This window comes from Carya illinoinensis, chromosome 10, assembly GCF_018687715.1.
Source record: "Carya illinoinensis cultivar Pawnee chromosome 10, C.illinoinensisPawnee_v1, whole genome shotgun sequence".
Taxonomy (NCBI): Eukaryota; Viridiplantae; Streptophyta; class Magnoliopsida; order Fagales; family Juglandaceae; genus Carya; species Carya illinoinensis.
The window spans coordinates 16983798-17000902 of record NC_056761.1 but is presented as its reverse complement, the minus strand read 5'-3'; the positions used below and the strand labels follow the sequence as shown (position 1 = coordinate 17000902).

Here is a 17105-nt window from a genome sequence, read left to right as displayed (position 1 = left end):
GTGCCTCCTGAAGAGGTTTATCATGAAAATGTCTTCCCTTGAAGAGGGACAGGTACCTGAAAATAACGAGATCTCGTTACATTTCATGAATAATGGAGAAATTATGAATAGAAATAAAATCGTTGTCAACAACGTATTTCCATATGAGATGACAATTGACATTACCAGAAGTAATGATGAAAGTGAATCAAGAATCGTGGCCAAATTTGAAAGAAACAATTCCTGCAGAATTGATTCACTAGTAAAATATGATGCATCGGGACTTATAGTCCAAACACCTAAAGAGGTGATGCTTGTTGAATGTCAGTGGGTATTTATAGAAAGGAAATAAAAATGTGATGTATAAATCACGAGTCAGTTTCTCAATTCCTGCAGAATTGATATGCAGAATTGATATCACTAAGTAAAATGTGATAAATATTGACTTGAAGTCCAAATACCTAAAGAGGTGATTTTTGTTAAATATCAGTGGATATTTATATACATGATATAAAAAGCCTGAAGCTTTTAATATGAAAATGTGATATAGAAATCACAAGTTAGTTTCTCGAAGAAACAATATTGATATGATTTTAAAGTGGTTGATATTGAGATTTTTAGCTTGAAAGTTACCGAGAGTTTGGATATGCATGATTAACTGCATATTTATATGGATCATTGGATCATGATATATATATGAAAATCCTTGAAGGATAGAAAATGTCTGAAACTTCTAATATGAATACATCTGTAAATATGTATTCTATCAAGTTTCAAAGATCCTTATATGATCTAAAGCAATCCAAACGCAAATGAAAACAAGCTATTATTACAGTTTATATATATGATTTAAATGTCATTGAGGCTCCAGAAGAGCTCATGAAAACTGCACATATTTGAAATATAAATCTGAAACCCTTGCGGCTTCAAGGGGAAGATGGATGATGTTATTAGTCATAAAATACCATCTTTTAATACAATTAGTATTTCAGATTCATATTATGGGTTTGATATGAAGTGTGCATTATTAAAGAAGAAATGAAAGGGAGCACACAGAACATCTACCAAAAGATAGAAACACAAATATGAATATTTGTGAAATATTATTTTATTATCTTGAAGCAAGAATTACAGAAATTTAAGGCACTTTGCCTCATTCTTCAAATGCTCTTGTTCTTCAAGAATCTGCATGGCATCCATATCTAAAGCGGTGGGCAATCGAAAAGAAGATTTAAGCAAGGATTTTAAATTCCTATTCTCTTACTTTATTGATTCTATCTTCATGTTTGACTCCAGAAGAAGTCGCTGAAGTATAGCAATATTCTCGTGGAGATTGTCAACTCCACAAGTTCTAGATTGCAGTCGCTGAGAAAATGCGACAATGGATGATGAGTATCGGGTACCGAGACTCACAAGCTCATAGATAGCTTCATTATCTGACCTATGAGTCAGATCATTACATTGCATGATAGCACCTGTGGTAGAAGCAGGAACAGCTGATGAACGAGGTGCAGAGTACCTCATATATTGGCCATAAGAAGATCGCTGAGCCATTGCAGAGTAAAAATGTAGAAAGAGATTGCAGAGTAAAAATGAAGTATGATTACAGAAAAATGAAGAAGATGAGATGCGAATGAAGATGAGCTGAATATCTCTTTTATAGAGAAAATTATGATACAACATCTCTCGTGAAGTAAGAGAAAAGAGACGAAATATAGTTTCATAGCTCTGCGGCGCCTGACAGCTGAGGCGCTTGACAGCACGCCTGACAGCTGCAGCACCTAACAGCATGCCTGACAGCTGCAGCACTTGACAGCACGCCTGACACCTACAGAGGAGTTGAAAATCTGCGGTGCTTGTCTGATCTTAAAAGGCTGGCCACCGTTTTTATTAAAAATGAGGTTAGCAGTTTAATGTTGATGAATTCTATACTAACTGTGTTATTTACAAGAACTCCAGAAGAGTACAACTCCAGAAGAGTAGTGATCAGCAGAAAGATCCAGTTGTGATTATTTTATCAACATGGATCAAGTCCACAGTTAGTTGGATGTACAAATGCGAGTTATCTTTCAGATACACACAAGAAGATCATTGCAATTCATGAGAAGAAAGTTAAAATTGATATCAAGAAGGTACGGTCAAGTAAAAATCTGGCAGATTTATTCACTAAAGCATTACCAACTGCAACATTTAAGAAGATTATGCAGAACATTTGAATGCGGAGGTTTGAAGACCTATTATCATGCACTTTTCAGGGGAAGTAATGTCTTGAAAACTTGTGCTGATTGTACTCTTTTTCCTTCGCTAAGGTTTTATCCCACTGGGTTTTCCTTTGCAAGGTTTTAATGAGGCAATCCTAAAGCACTCGGCGATACATATGAATACTGTACTCTTTTTCCTTCGCCATTGGTTTTTTTCCCACAGGGTTTTTCCTTGGCAAGGTTTTAACGAGGCATATTCTTTAAATATGGTCATCCAAAGGGGAAGTGTTATAAACTATCTTGAATTGTATGACCATATTTATCTAGTCGTCAAATGCATAGTGCATAGTGCTAGCATAGTGAGCTAGCATAGTCCCCTTTGTACGCCTATATATATCGTTGAATTCTTTAAAAAATATATAAGTTTAATAACAGATCAATAAGAGAATCTCCTCTCTCGCTCTCTCTCAATCTTGAAACTCTCTCTTTATTTTGATTGATCCAAAACATCTTTTTCATTTTAAAAAATAAATAAATAAAGTGGAGCAGGAATTTCCGTATCTTCCTGAATCAGAGAGGACAAACTCTAGAGCAGCCAAACGGACCCTAATTAGACACGCTCTCAAAGGTATATAAACGCAGAGAGGAGAATGAATTAAAACCTTTCTTCAAAACCCTAACGCCCCCCGCAGAGAAAGAAAAGCGAAGGCTGTTTGTTAGAAGAAGAGGAGAAGAGATGGCGAAATCGATGAGGTGCAAGAGAGAAAAGAGGCTTCGGGCAATTCGGAGAGAGATTGTGGAGCCCTTCTACGACAACAAAGACGCCGCTAAGCTCGCTGCTCAAGAGGCTGCCCTCGCCGCCCCTAAGCTACCCGTGCGTCCCTCCCCAAATTCCACCGCTGCTATGGACCTAACCACCACCACCAATAAGACTGACATTAGCTCTACGGCTTCAATCTTCTCAGTTAATGCGATGGGTAAGCCTCTCTCTCTTTCTCATATCTCACTCGCTAGTACATATTTCGACTCAACGTTGTATGCGCCATAACCATTAGCTATATTTGCAGAACTCATCACTAATTGGATTACGCGTTGTTGGTTTTTTTCTTGAATCTAGCTATGTGATTCTCTAGTATACGTCCTATCCACGTACTGGATGTGCCTTTGGCGCTTTTTAACGAATTATTGTTGGTTTAAATTAGAAGAGATGGGTTTTAATCAGTATTTCATTATTCAGGCCCGGAAATCGTAGCCGATTGTATGTATTTATACCCAATTGCTTTACTCATTGTCCTTTCTGTAGTTTATATTGTATATGCGTGTGTGTGTATCGAGGGAGGGTGGAGGGAGGATTTCTATCACAAATTCGTGGGCGCATGATTGTGCTATAGGCTCACATTAGAGGGGCCGCCATGGCCGCTTTGCTGCTCTAAATTTTCTGGATTAACAAAGTACCGACCACAAGTTTCGAATAGGATCTAAGTAACTGGTAGTCATTTGTAACACCCCAAGGAAATCTCCAAACCACATGACCTATATTCCAAAAGGACTAGCAAATGATACAATTGGAGCTCCATTGGAATATTTAAAGAACAAAAAAATTTTCCTTTCCAATCAATGTGAGATCTCATACACCACTTACCTTATACTCTTATCATATGGGGTATCACAATGTCTTCTTTTAAATTCCTGACTTCCTCATTGGGCTCATCCGTTGTAGGTGGCATGGCTCATGTCCCATATTTCTAGTGGGGATAAGCTTTGATATCATTTGTAATGCTTCAATGGAAGGCCCAAGTCACATGGCCTATGCTCCAAAAAGAATAGTCAATAATACAATTGGAACCCCATTGGAATATTATAAAGAGTGAGAACCTCATTCCCAAGCAATGTGGGATCGTGTACGCCAACAACTTTATCCTCTTATCATATGGGGTATCACACCTACGCCTTTCTATTTCTCTACTATTACTAATAAAAAAACTGGCTTATGATGTAGAACTCATTACTCACCAAGGCCCATGGTCTTTCTGTAGTTTGTATATACATATTGAGAGGTAGGGAGGGACAGGGAGCAGGAAAGGGAGAGAGGTGCGTGGGGAACGCCGTGGCCGATCTGCTGCTCTAGTATTTTTCAACCTGAGTGATAGGATTATAGGTTATTTATCTCTACTATTGATCGAAGAAAGGATTGTAGGTTGTTTATCTATGTTATTGCTTATTAAAAAATTAAATTTGGCTTATGATGTAGGGCTTTTTACTCGATCTATGTTCTGTCCTCAAAAATGTTTTTGGGTTCATTTTATTTTCATTTAAAATGCTTCACTGTTACTCCTGGTACTTCAGCATATGTCACACGGCAAAAGAAATACAAAAGCAACAGCTCTGCGTAAAATACAAAGCTCTTTATGTACAACTGAAAAATACATGTTAAGGGGATAAACTGAAGCTTATTTTTCTTAGCAACATGCTTAGCAACTATTTGTGCAATTTTAGTTTCTGCCCTCTTACTATTCCTTCTTAAGAACAAAAGTGACGTAAGAATTTCATCCTGTTCATAAAATAGGACACAATATACCTGTTATTTTGTATTTCATTTACCGATAAAAAAAAAGTATACCTGTTATCACTTTTTGTTGACTTTGGTCATTCCATGGAATTATCAGAAGCTAACTTGTTGGTGATTCTTTGCGTTTTACATGAAAATGATTTTTTGTGTAGAATCTAGTAAAACTGGAATATTAGTATTAGAATAGTGCCTGATTTTGCTCCATCTGCTATTTGACGAAGGGTGACTATTTGAAGGTTGAAAAAATGGCTCTCAGCACTTTCAAGTTTGATGATCTGGGTGTTTTTATTATCATTTGTCAGATGTGGAGATGGCTGATGGGAATCAAAGCATAGGTTCCTTAAAGCCTGTTGGTGGAATAGGGAAGAAGTCCAAAAGAAAGTTCAAGGTGGGTAAAGGCAAGCGCCGCGGTAAGGGCCTCCGGAGGAAGCGTCACATTTGATTCCATAGCAGACGTGTGTTCTGTATTATGTTTTTAAGTTTCCTAGGTATTAAGTTAAGAAAGTTGTTAATTGATATGAATTGTAAGTGTCCTTTCCTTTTTTCAGAACTTATTAATGTGCATGGATGACTCTTTGCCATGCACTTATAGAGACTTTTAGGTGTCATCATCGCGCCGTGTAATTTTGATTTGGGTTGCAAGGACATCTCTACCTACATGGCTACAGTCAACCGAGATTGTTAACCCTGCAGTGTCTGGAGCAGATACAAAATAGTATAAATGCAGTCTCCTGTGCCATATATGAACGAGGTCAAACTTACAACTAAAACACATTGTTATGGAGCACCCCAAGAGGTAATTCAGTACTTGCCAGGATTTATAGACATCTTTGATAACTAGACCTAATAATTATTGCTTGGGTTTGTTTAACTTTTGTAATGGCAAGATCTGTCGTGACCTCGAATGTCGTGGTTGTTATGCTTCTCTTGATAATTGATGCGATGTGGATGGCTCGTCATTTGTCTTCATGTACGCATGTTTCACTTCGATTATGAAGTGCATTCTTGGTGCTAAAACTTGATAATAAACTAGCCGCTGGTGATTGTGAATACACAAATCTTTAGAGTAATGCTAATAATTGGAATGCTACTCAAACATCGACGTACACAATTGATGTGGCAGGCATGTATTGGAGGTTATAATTTTATTTTTTTTATTTAAAAAAATTATATTTAGTTCATGCTTACCACATCAGTAGTGAAGTGTTGCGCGTGTTACGTTAGTGGTGCTATTAGTAATTTATAAGTACCTATCAACACTGTCATAATTTTTGTCTTGGTTACGGCAGTTAATTGTAAAATTTAGTGTCCAAGTTTCCTGCTTAAACAATTCGAGCCTTACGCAAAATTAACACAATTTTAAAAATCTTGCAATTGGCTACTTCCGTCATTTTCTAATTAGAAAACTAAGGAAGATAGCACCTCCCAGTAGAAAACTAACGGGAGATGCAAGGAAATATCTAGTTGCCAGTATTTTTAAGTCAGTTATCAATTATGCAGAAGCGGAAACTTAAAAGCCTCAATCTGTTGAAGGAAAATGCTTGGTCCACTAAGAGGTCGTCCTGAGATATTTTCTCGATATTTTTTTCTTTTTATTTAGTGATTAAGAAATTATTTTTTAATAATGTTGTGAAATTTTTTAAAAAAATGTTTAAGAATATAAAAAATATATGATAAAAAAAGGGAGGCAAATGGCCTTCTCGGGAGAATTTATCATACTACATCCTCAGTGGGTGTAGAACGATCCATCTGTTAAAACATGAAAACTTAAGTATTATTTTACAATTAACCATTTTTTCCTGAGATTCTGAAATGGGAATGTACTGCAAAAAGGTAATATATTGCGTAATCCATGTTCGAAGCAAATCAACGTAATTTTGGCTTTACTTTCCATAGTTTGATCATATATAAATCTTGTTTCTACTACTTTGGATGGAGAATGAAGCTCGAGCAGGTTTTGTTCCATTTTGAAAGATAAAACTGAATGAATACATTATAAGATGCATCAATGATCCCATGTCTACCCTCAAATCTTGTTCAACTCTGTTTTCCGCCGCAGCACTTAATAATTAATGAAACCATATTTTCATGCGATCAATGAGCCATAAGTAGGTTTTCCTTCATCTCTGCTTTCTCGACAAAAATTATCTGTTCTCATGCAAATAAAGATTTCTGGCATTTCAGATTCTCCATCATTTTTACTCAAAACTGCACTGCTTTAGCTTAGTGAGAATTGCTACATTGGTCATGGCTTGCTTGGCTATTTTTTGTTTGTAGCAGCTGCCTTTGCTCTAAAGGGAAGACTCAAATATCCAAATCTTCTCTCTTTTTTTGTGTACAAGTGAAGGAAGACATGAAGCCTAATCAAAGCAATCAAAGAAGATACAATATATACATCTCCATTGTTGCCAGAATCTTTTAGTCATCTAAGATTTTGTTGCTTATCTTCAAAGCAACAGAAAGCTCCTTCAGCCTTTGGTCCAGGAATGACTATATGTATGAGTCTGATTTTGTGGTGATAGTAAGGATACTTATCAGCACTCCATTTAATAACCACATTTAATATTAACTGTCAACTAAAGTAACTTTTGTTCATTTCTTTTACAAGTTTTTGAATTTTTAAATGAAAAAGACTTTGAAAATGAACAAAGAAACTAAATATTGATGTATGATTATCAAATGAGGTGCCATTGAACAAAATGGTCTATTGATCCCTACATATATGCCTCCCTTTTCATCTGCAGCAGTGATATTATCGATATATCACTACCATACTCCTAGAAAATGTGCAGTTGACTTGATATTATCGATATATATATATATATATAGAGAGAGAGAGAGAGAGAGAGAGAGAGAGCAATCATCTCACCACTACCATACTTATGTCAATATGCATTAAAAGCAAGCAATTATAAAATATAATAAAATTATTGTAGAAGTGTATAATCAATTGCCCCTCCAAACTCTCAACTTGCCTTTCAGGGTCAACTTTCACCTTGCGGCAAGACATGTCATAGCCTTTTTGGAATAAATATTCCATAAGTTTTAGATCTACAAAAAATCTTATTAAATGATGTTTATCAATTGATGTGGTTTAATGTTATACATTAGATTTATTTAAAAAAAATTTATAATCTAATGTATTATATTAAATAGAAAAATAATACTTGTAGTTATGAGTATAATAATGTCGTATAATTATTTAAAAATAAATAAATAAATACGAGACTTATATGAAAAGAAATTAATTTTTTAATAATAAATTTTACTTTTTTTAAAAATGATTTTATGCTTATTACATATTTTATAACTGTAGATAATATTATTTTATTAAATAACGTAATTTAATAAATTTATTTTAGTAAAATATTTTTGTAGATGATGCATTTCTCATGCTCTTGTGTCCCTACGACGTTGACAGAAAGTTCAAACTTCCAAACTGGTAAATGTTAAAAATATCCAAAAATATCATGCGCATGCTATCATAGTTAATTAAACAACGTCCCAAGAAAGCCCGAATATGTGGTATTCGTATCTTGGAGTTGTCGTATTGCTTTGACTCGAGATAACATCCAGATCTATGAATAACAATTTATGTGAGTAAGATCTCAGTCCATAAGTGAATATAATACATATGGAGTAATTTTTACAGCATTTATTATTATTATTATTATTATTATTATTATTATTATTATTATTATTTGCGATAGTTTTTTAGATACGATTAATGGTTACTAGTTATTAAAAAAAATATATTCATAATTTATTTTTTTATTATTTTATGATGTGATATTAGATGATAAGTTTACAAATAAAATATAATAAATAGGATCTATTTTATTCGTTTATTTCTCACATTTTTTTAGGGAAAATACTAGTATGCTGCATGAGTTTATCCTCTTATTTTGACTGTTCATATATTTAAATATTTTTTAAAAAATTTTATATTTATTAATCAAAGAAATAATTTTTAATATATTGGTATATTTTTTATTTTTAAAAAATATTTAAAAATGTTAAAAAATATAAAAAAAATAAGAAGGCAAATTTATGCTAGCGAGCACAGCCGACAGTCAAAGTTGGGAGGCTCGCTAGCACTACTCTATTTTAAGCTAAAAAAAAACCTTTATAATTTTTACAATATTTATTATTATTTGTGATAGTTTTTAAGATATGATTAATGGTCAACGATTATCATATGATCTATTTTATGCGTCTATTTTTAACATATTTTAAATTTAAACAAAAACTCCAAAATTAAAATAAATCCTACGGTAAGAAAAGAAAAAAAAAATAGAGCAACATTTTTGTAAGCGCAATCAAAGGAAAATGAAGAAAAGTAGAAAATGTTTGTATTTTGGTCGTTTTGGATGGCTTGTTCAACCAAATTCGCAACCAATCAATCACCTAATTGAAACTTAAGCAGAAAAGATTTGCACAAATTTACATTCAGAATACTTGGCTTCACCCACATGCAAGAAAATGGACTTTTACTCCCACATGCAATGGAACAAGACAAGATATATCCCTCCTTTCTTGAACAGAGCTTTCATTAAGGTATAAGCTTGTTATCATTTTTAATAGAATACTTTCCTATGATTTTTACGAAAATATAAGATGAATTCCTTCTAATTTGTCTTAAAAATTTAAGCTTATGGGTAGGAGTAGATATAATTATTTATATTATATTTTTAATAATTATATCAAACACGAAAGTAGAAACAAGAAGAGGAAAAAAACAAAAATACTGGAGGTGATACTGAAAATAGTTCTGCTGCTTGTTCATGGTCATACCTAAGAGCTTTGACATCTATGATTTTTCATGCAGAAAAATCTGTCCCTTCATAGAATGAAAATATCTATATATATATATATGCATGTATTCAAATATATTATTCAAATGTATGGAAAAGAAAGAAAAAAGAAAACGACGTGTTCTGCAGCAATCAATGTTGATGGTAGTTGCAGAATGGTAGTGGTAGTTCGGATGACTCCGTCCACCACCCTCCTTACACACTTCTTTCCTTTACGTCACAGATAGATAGAGAAATGTAAACCCCTCCACCAAGTCCAAACAAAAATATGGAATACCCAACATACATGTAAATACCTTATTCTTCTCTCTCTCTCTCTCTCTCTCTCTCTCTCTCTCCACCTGTATGACCGTTGCAAAGTCTCTTCGCACACACGTTCCCCCTGCCCCCCTCTCTCTTTCTACATCTTCCCCTTGGAGAACACAAAAGATACAGATTCCTTGGAGTTCGCTTGTGATGATGGTCATGAAGAAAAAAACTTGCATGCCTTTTCTCAGGAAGCTGATAGCTTTGGTTTTGGTGTTAGCAGTTATTGAGAAACATGAAGTGGGTGCAAGGTTTGTGGTGGAGAAGAGTAGTATTGCTGTTCTATCTCCATTGAATCTGCGTTCAAGGCGTGACGGTGCCATAGGGAACTTCGGAATTCCAGATTATGGAGGCTTCATGGTGGGTTCTGTGTTGTATCCTGAGAAAGGTTCTAATGGATGCGAGGCCTTTGAAGGTGATAAGCCTTTTAAGTCTAAGTTCCCTCGCCCCACCGTTCTTCTTGTTGACCGAGGAGGTATGCGAATCTAAGCAGTAATCCACCCCCCCTCCCTTTCCCTTTTCTCTCTCTCTCTCTCTCTCTCTCTCTCTCTCTCTCTCTCTCTCTCTCTCTCTCTAAGTTTCTCAGTTTGACTTGTGATGGACTATTGATAATATTCTTTAATTTAACATGTTACATGTCTGTTAAGGTTTTGATTGATGATTCCTGTATTGAAGCATTTGGACTGAGGGATATTCGTCTGACTTCACCATTGTTAGGTGTTCTGAATTGCTTCATGCAATTCATAGTGGGTAGACGATAGCTTTAATTGAGTTTGTTTGAATTCGATGAGAGTGCTGGCTTAAATCATATCACTATTAATGATGGGTTATTTTCAGCTTTCTAGATTTGAACTGAACATAGATACCGTGTTTTCACTCTGCTTTTCCCTGTTTTCCCTTATTATTATCTCTTGTTTTCATTCTCTAGATCATGCCTAGCCCACTCCAGATGAGGAAAATTGAGTTAGCAAAAACTAGATGCGGGATTCTGTCCTTTTCACTCATATGCCATTTCTTGGTGCTAAAGTCCTATATACCATTCCTTTATTACAGTTTTGATTTAACTTTTGGGAGGTCAAACTATATCCCCAATACCTTTCCCTTGTTTATTGTTTTGTAAATTCGATGACATAAATGATCTTTTGAACAAAGGGAAGATATTTTTCAATATAACATAGTAAATCCTAAACTATAGTTGTTTTGTTCATAACAGCGGAACTTAGATTGAATAAATTGTTTTGACATGGCTTTACATAGTACATCCAGAAAGGAATTACGCAAAAACAATCCAACAAACTGATATGGCTTCATCTGATCTATTAGATCTACTTTACAATAAAAGTAACTTTATAATCTGACAAACCACATTAAGCCATGCCAATTTGTGAGATTGCTTTTGTGTAATCCCTTTGTGGCTAGACTATTTCAATTCTTTTAGCTACCGTTGTTGTCATCCAGTTTTTAAGATTTGGGTTTGTGAAAGTTAAGGACTATCATCTTGGCAAGTATCTTGTGTGGGAGCTTAACACAATTTGTAGAGCACCACTAAAGTCAAAGAAAAATGCTAGTAGTCTTCTTTTAACCATCATCATTTCATCATCCGGCAAAGAGGTATCAAATGATTAGAAAAGGAGACTAGTTTTTCATTTATCTGCCAATCATTTGATTCCACATTGGGAGATTATGAAAAAATGATGATACTCTTAACTCAAAGGCTTAATCCCATGAGTATAGGCATGGCAATATCATATTAATCGTGGATTTTGGGTTTATAGGAAAGGCAGTCACTGCCCCTTAGAGATATGGAAGGCCTTGCAACACCCAAATACTTAGAAGTATAATATGAATGATGTTTAAAATGCACTATGATTCTTTCATTTTTGAATGACCTCTGTTGATAAAAACTTATGGGTGAATTATATATGGTTTTTCTCTCTACTGCAATTGTAGAATGCTACTTTGCCTTGAAAGTCTGGAATGGGCAGCAGGCTGGAGCTGCAGCTGTTTTAGTGGCTGATAGCGTCGATGAGCCTCTAATTACTATGGATTCTCCTGAGGAGAGTGCCGATTCAGATGGGTACATAGAGAAGATTGGGATTCCTTCAGCTTTAATAGAGAGGTCTTTTGGTGAGAGCTTGAAGCAATATTTGAAAAAAGGTGAGGATGTTGTCATAAGACTAGACTGGAGAGAGTCTGTTCCCCACCCTGATGAAAGAGTTGAGTATGAGTTTTGGACAAATAGTAATGATGAATGTGGGATACGCTGCGATGAGCAGATGAATTTTGTGAAGAGTTTCAAGGGTCATGCTCAGATTCTTGAGAAGGGGGGTTACACCCAGTTCACACCCCACTATATAACTTGGTACTGCCCACAGGCTTTCATCCTTAGCAGTCAGTGCAAGTCCCAATGCATAAACCAGGGAAGATATTGTGCACCGGATCCAGAGCTGGATTTTGGAGTGGGATATCAAGGGAAGGATGTGGTCTTTGAGAACTTGAGGCAGCTCTGTGTGCATAGAGTTGCCAAGGAGAGCAAACGGTCGTGGGTTTGGTGGGATTACGTTACTGATTTCCATATTAGGTGTTCCATGAAGGAGAAGAAATATAGCAAAGAATGTGCTGAGAATGTCATGAAATCGCTTGGTAAGTACCACTGGTGTTGCTCTCTTGTTCATTCTATTCCAATTGTGTTTCTAATAGCTGTAATCTGACTGACTCAGATCTTCCCATCGAGAACATTAGAAAATGCATTGGTGATCCTTTAGCTGATGTGGTAAATGAAGTGCTAAAAACTGAACAAGAACTCCAGGTCATGCTCCTTATTTCTTTTCCATTTTCCCTCATAAAAAGACTACATAGATCCTTCTTAACGTCGTCTAATTTTTAATGAAGTAGAACAGATATCCTAAGTGATTCATATGGTCTAATTGGATTAATATATTTGATATTTTTGCAGCATATGTTTCTAATTACCATTCAGTTTTTCCTCATTAGGTCGGCCGAGGATCTCGTGGTGATGTTACCATCTTGCCAACATTGGTGATTAATAATATTCAGTATCGAGGTTTGTTGCATATAACAGTGTGCCCTGACACTCTTCTCTTCCAATTCAGATTTCAAAATAAAAATAATATTGTTTCTCAACTCTGAGCCTTGTAGATTGATGCAATTCATGGTTGCATTTATGATGGCCACAGCCAAAAATATGTAGGGTATCTTAAAGTTGGGTTTATAAGAGCACTTTTGTAAGTCATATGCCAGAGTCTTGTCTTTCTTCCCATTATTTTATTTCAATATCCAGATTGGCATGACACAGATTCAAAAACATCTCTTTGGGTTTTCATGTTGGCTCTCCTTTATGGAACACTAGGCCGCACATGGCAACATCAAATGGTCACCACTTACCACTGATTGTAGAAAAATCTATTTGCAAGCCTTTGTTTGACACACACAACACACTACTGAAGTGGGTCCCACAAGGATGAAAAGGTATAGGTGTTTTAACTTTTAACCTTTCTAAAACTATAGTGGATCCCACAACAAATGGTATGTTGATACACCACACTTGCAAGTAGCAAAACCCATATACTCATAAGCTCGCCTTTTCCTGTTTTTTGGTTCACATCCTGCTGTGTTTATGTTCTTTTTCCCATCCACATGGTTATGGTCCTTTGCTTCTGATCTCTTTCCCAAGTCTCGATGTTATCAATAGGGTATTTACCATATCATGATGCTAAAATTTTTACCTCACTTTACCTATGGAAGGAAAATTGGAGAGAACTGCTGTGCTGAAGGCCATATGTGCGGGATTTAAGGAAACCACTGAACCTGCTATTTGTTTAAGTGGAGGTTAATGTGCTTATTTGATTATTTCACTCTACAATGACTACTTTTTTCATGTTTCAAAAAGCTTACTAATATCTTCTTCTTTTTCTTATTGGTATTAACCAGATATTGAGACTAATGAATGCGCTGGAAATAATGGTGGTTGTTGGCAGGACGTAAACTCTAATGTAACTGCTTGCAAGGTATAAAGACAAAATTTGAGATTTCACTCATTCTAATTGATGCTTTAGTTATTAAAAAAAAAAAAAATTGATCCTTCTCATGAAAATTTCTATTCATGGGTTAACTACATATAACTCCTTCCCTACAATTAGCTACTTTCTAGTTACAGAAGTCTTGAATTTGGACAGGACACATTTAGAGGAAGAGTGTGCGAGTGCCCCATGGTTAAAGGTGTTCAATATAGAGGTGATGGTTACATATCTTGTGAAGGTGCGTTTTTCCTCCTCTGTCGATCAATTTACTAAGTTACCTTGGTTCATTAAGTTTTAGGAGTATCAGCATGAGTGTCTAATTCCCTTTCACAGGGAGGGGGTTTTGCTATTGTTTGACAGTATCAGAAAATGTATATGTTTGGATTATCTCAGCACTTTTATTAATGAAATTAAAGTGGAAGTTGGAAACACACATATGCTAGCGGCAGAGTGCTATTGTTAATGCTGTTGCCTTGAGTTACAAGTTTTTTTCCAATTAGGATGGAGTTTTCTCATGACATGGCATCTAACTTTTACTTCTTGAATGACAGCTTTTGGACCTGCAAGGTGCTCAATAAATAATGGAGGATGCTGGTCAGAAAGTAAAAATGGATTAACTTTCTCAGCTTGCTTAGTTCAGTGATCTCTGTCCTGATCTTGTGCATTTTTCCAACTGTTTCTTGCTTCTTCAGTTCTCTCTACTCGTAAAAGTGGTTTTGCATTTCTTAGCACTTAATATAAGAATGCAGCCCAAGACTCTCGTTTTTTCTTCCATCTTACTAAATTTCTTTTCATATGGTAAGTAGGAGTCTGAACTCTCTGGCTGTAACTGCCCACAAGGTTTTCATGGGGATGGTCTGAAATGCGAAGGTGATCCCGCATCCCAGTATGATTATTTAAGGCACCATTTATGCATATGCTCTTTTTGTTATGATGTATTTTAGAATCTAATATTCTAGCACTCATCACCTTTTATTTTCTTGGTTGTGCACCAGATATCAACGAATGCAAGGAACACCTTGCTTGTCAGTGTGATGGTTGCAGCTGCAAAAACAGTTGGGGTGGTTATGAATGCAAGTGTAAAGGGGACCTTCTGTACATAAAGGAACAAGATGCTTGTATTGGTAAGGAAGAAAACTCAAATAATAAAACTAAATAACTGTCATCTACTAAAATAAAAATTAAATTAAATTAAAAAGGGGCCACCTGCACTCGAATATAGTGTAATCTAATATTAATATCTTCTTTCCCTGATATATGCACTTTATATTTCACGTGATTAAGGAGTGGAGTCCCTTACTTGATGGTTCTGAAGTGGGGTTTGTTTCTTAAGCCAAGGCACTCAATGGCTTCAAAAGTGGCCCATGTTTTTTTTTTCTTTCTCCCCAATGGAGCTGGACTTGCTAACCTCTTCAGACACAATATCTTGAGTACCTATGATGGTGGCTATGTTATGATCCTGAGGATTAAATGTTTAACCAAATTAGTATCCAACAGTCTTAGGGCTTTTGGATTAATGGTTGGGTCTTTAACAATTGGTATCAGAGCAGGGAGCACATCATGAGTTCAAGTTATAGAAGGGGCAACCTATAGGCTGGATTAAATGCCTTGGTACTATGTATGGGCATGGTGTTAAGTCATTGAATACTAATAGATGAGCGAACCCACCATAAGAGAAAGGGCTACTGGGTCAGTGTTGATAGAGTAAGCCGCTGTGGATGTCAGATTCGAAAGCGTGGTGGAATGTTATGATGTTGAGGGTTAAATGCTTAACCAAATTAGTATCCAACAATCCTAAGGCTTTTGGATCAATGGTTGGGTTTTTAACAATTGGCTATATCTGCTAGCATGTGAAAAGATATCAGAGATGGAATAAGTGAAAATTCTACTGGACTAAGACTCATGGTGCAGTCTAATCTTCCCAAAAATTATGCACATGGGAATGAATAAAGCATTAAAGTTTGTAGGATGTGAAAAAACCAGCTATATGTCTTTTCCAAATTCAGATTGGAACTATAGAATTTGGCGAATATGGATATTATAATTGATAGAAAAACATTTAGCATGTTAGAAAGTTCAGTATACAATTTTAAGTTTCTTACACGAGTTTAATGGTATGTCTAGGCTGTAAGTTTTCTTTTTTTTTTTTTTAAATGCTTAGCCTTTTCCAAATGGGAGTTTTATAGGTTATATATTTCTTTACGAACTGATCCTACTCTTGAGACTCGATCAAGAAATTACATCCAGTAACCCCTATTAGATGATTTGTTCTCTCCATCGTACTGAAACTAGTATTATCCTAGCTAAAATATGGCTTCCCAAAACTCTCAATTTGTCATTAGTGTTTTGCCTTGCCTTGTACTGTTCTTGAATGATGTCTGTCAACTAGCATTGATAAGAAGACGTGGTTAGCGATTAACTGAAGATACATGTTCTGATTCTTGCTTTTCTATTGGCAGAAAGAAGTGGATCAAGATTTGGGTGGTTCCTAACCTTCGTGGTCATAGCAGCTGTGGTGGCAGCTGGTATAGCCGGTTATATATTCTACAAATACAGGCTTCGGGTACCATATAAAGACACTCCTTTGAAAGGCTTTGTGCCCATATTTGTTAACTAGCATCCTGAATTAGACTAGCTAAAAAATTGTTTCTTCCTTTTTGTAGTCTTACATGGACTCAGAGATCATGGCTATCATGTCACAGTACATGCCACTAGACAACCACCAAAATAATCAAGTACAAACTCATGAAGCCGAACCTTTACGACGAGGCTCAGTATAAGGTAATTAATTCTTTACCTTTGTGAGCATCTTTCGCTTCCCCTGTACTATCACATTCTTAAACTTTACTCTACATATTATTATTCTCTGCAGAATGAGATCCGAAGGAGTCAGTGCTTCAGTGAAAGCATCCATGCAAGAGTACCATGCCAATGCTAGCTGTGAATATTCAGATCCATTTTACCTGTGGTAAACAAAGGACAGGCCCTGTTCTTCCTATACAATATCAGTTTAGATGACAATAAGCTACCCATATACAAGAAGTTCTGTACAGAACACTTTTTCCTGTGAGTAAAGACAAGATTTTTGTCATGCAAATGTTGTATTGAGGAGAAAACGGGTTTGTTATTATAGTAAATACAAATAAAATTAGGCTTTGTTAAATAAGATTTTGCTGCCTTGTCCATACAAACGGAT

At 35.6% G+C, this 17105-nt stretch overlaps 2 protein-coding genes across 2 annotated transcripts; both read left to right on the top strand.

Moving 5' to 3' along the window:
- Positions 1–2797: 2797 nt before the first annotated feature.
- On the top strand, positions 2798–5715 carry LOC122280051. The gene is made up of 2 exons (XM_043091002.1): positions 2798–3157; positions 5052–5715. Exons 1-2 carry the CDS (start codon positions 2917–2919, stop codon positions 5189–5191), a joined length of 381 nt encoding a protein of 126 aa, XP_042946936.1. The 5' UTR covers positions 2798–2916; the 3' UTR covers positions 5192–5715.
- A 4109-nt stretch (positions 5716–9824) lies between these two features.
- LOC122279635 (vacuolar-sorting receptor 6-like) lies at positions 9825–17075 on the top strand. The gene is made up of 13 exons (XM_043090386.1): positions 9825–10344; positions 11820–12512; positions 12590–12678; positions 12864–12933; positions 13635–13718; positions 13821–13897; positions 14066–14147; positions 14461–14543; positions 14716–14779; positions 14905–15033; positions 16369–16472; positions 16573–16690; positions 16782–17075. Exons 1-12 carry the CDS (start codon positions 9909–9911, stop codon positions 16687–16689), a joined length of 2028 nt encoding a protein of 675 aa, XP_042946320.1. The 5' UTR covers positions 9825–9908; the 3' UTR covers position 16690; positions 16782–17075.
- Positions 17076–17105: the final 30 nt, after the last annotated feature.

Excerpts from the sequence above, each read along its gene's own strand:
- LOC122280051 (XM_043091002.1), top strand. The coding sequence starts at position 2,917 with ATGGCGAAATCGATGAGGTGCAAGAGAGAAAAGAGGCTTCGGGCAATT. Across the intron at positions 3,158-5,051 it reads CTTCTCAGTTAATGCGATGG|ATGTGGAGATGGCTGATGGG; the intron begins GTAAGCCTCTCT and ends ATCATTTGTCAG.
- LOC122279635 (XM_043090386.1), top strand. The coding sequence starts at position 9,909 with ATGACCGTTGCAAAGTCTCTTCGCACACACGTTCCCCCTGCCCCCCTC. Across the intron at positions 12,513-12,589 it reads GAATGTCATGAAATCGCTTG|ATCTTCCCATCGAGAACATT; the intron begins GTAAGTACCACT and ends TGACTGACTCAG. Across the intron at positions 12,934-13,634 it reads TAATAATATTCAGTATCGAG|GAAAATTGGAGAGAACTGCT; the intron begins GTTTGTTGCATA and ends TACCTATGGAAG.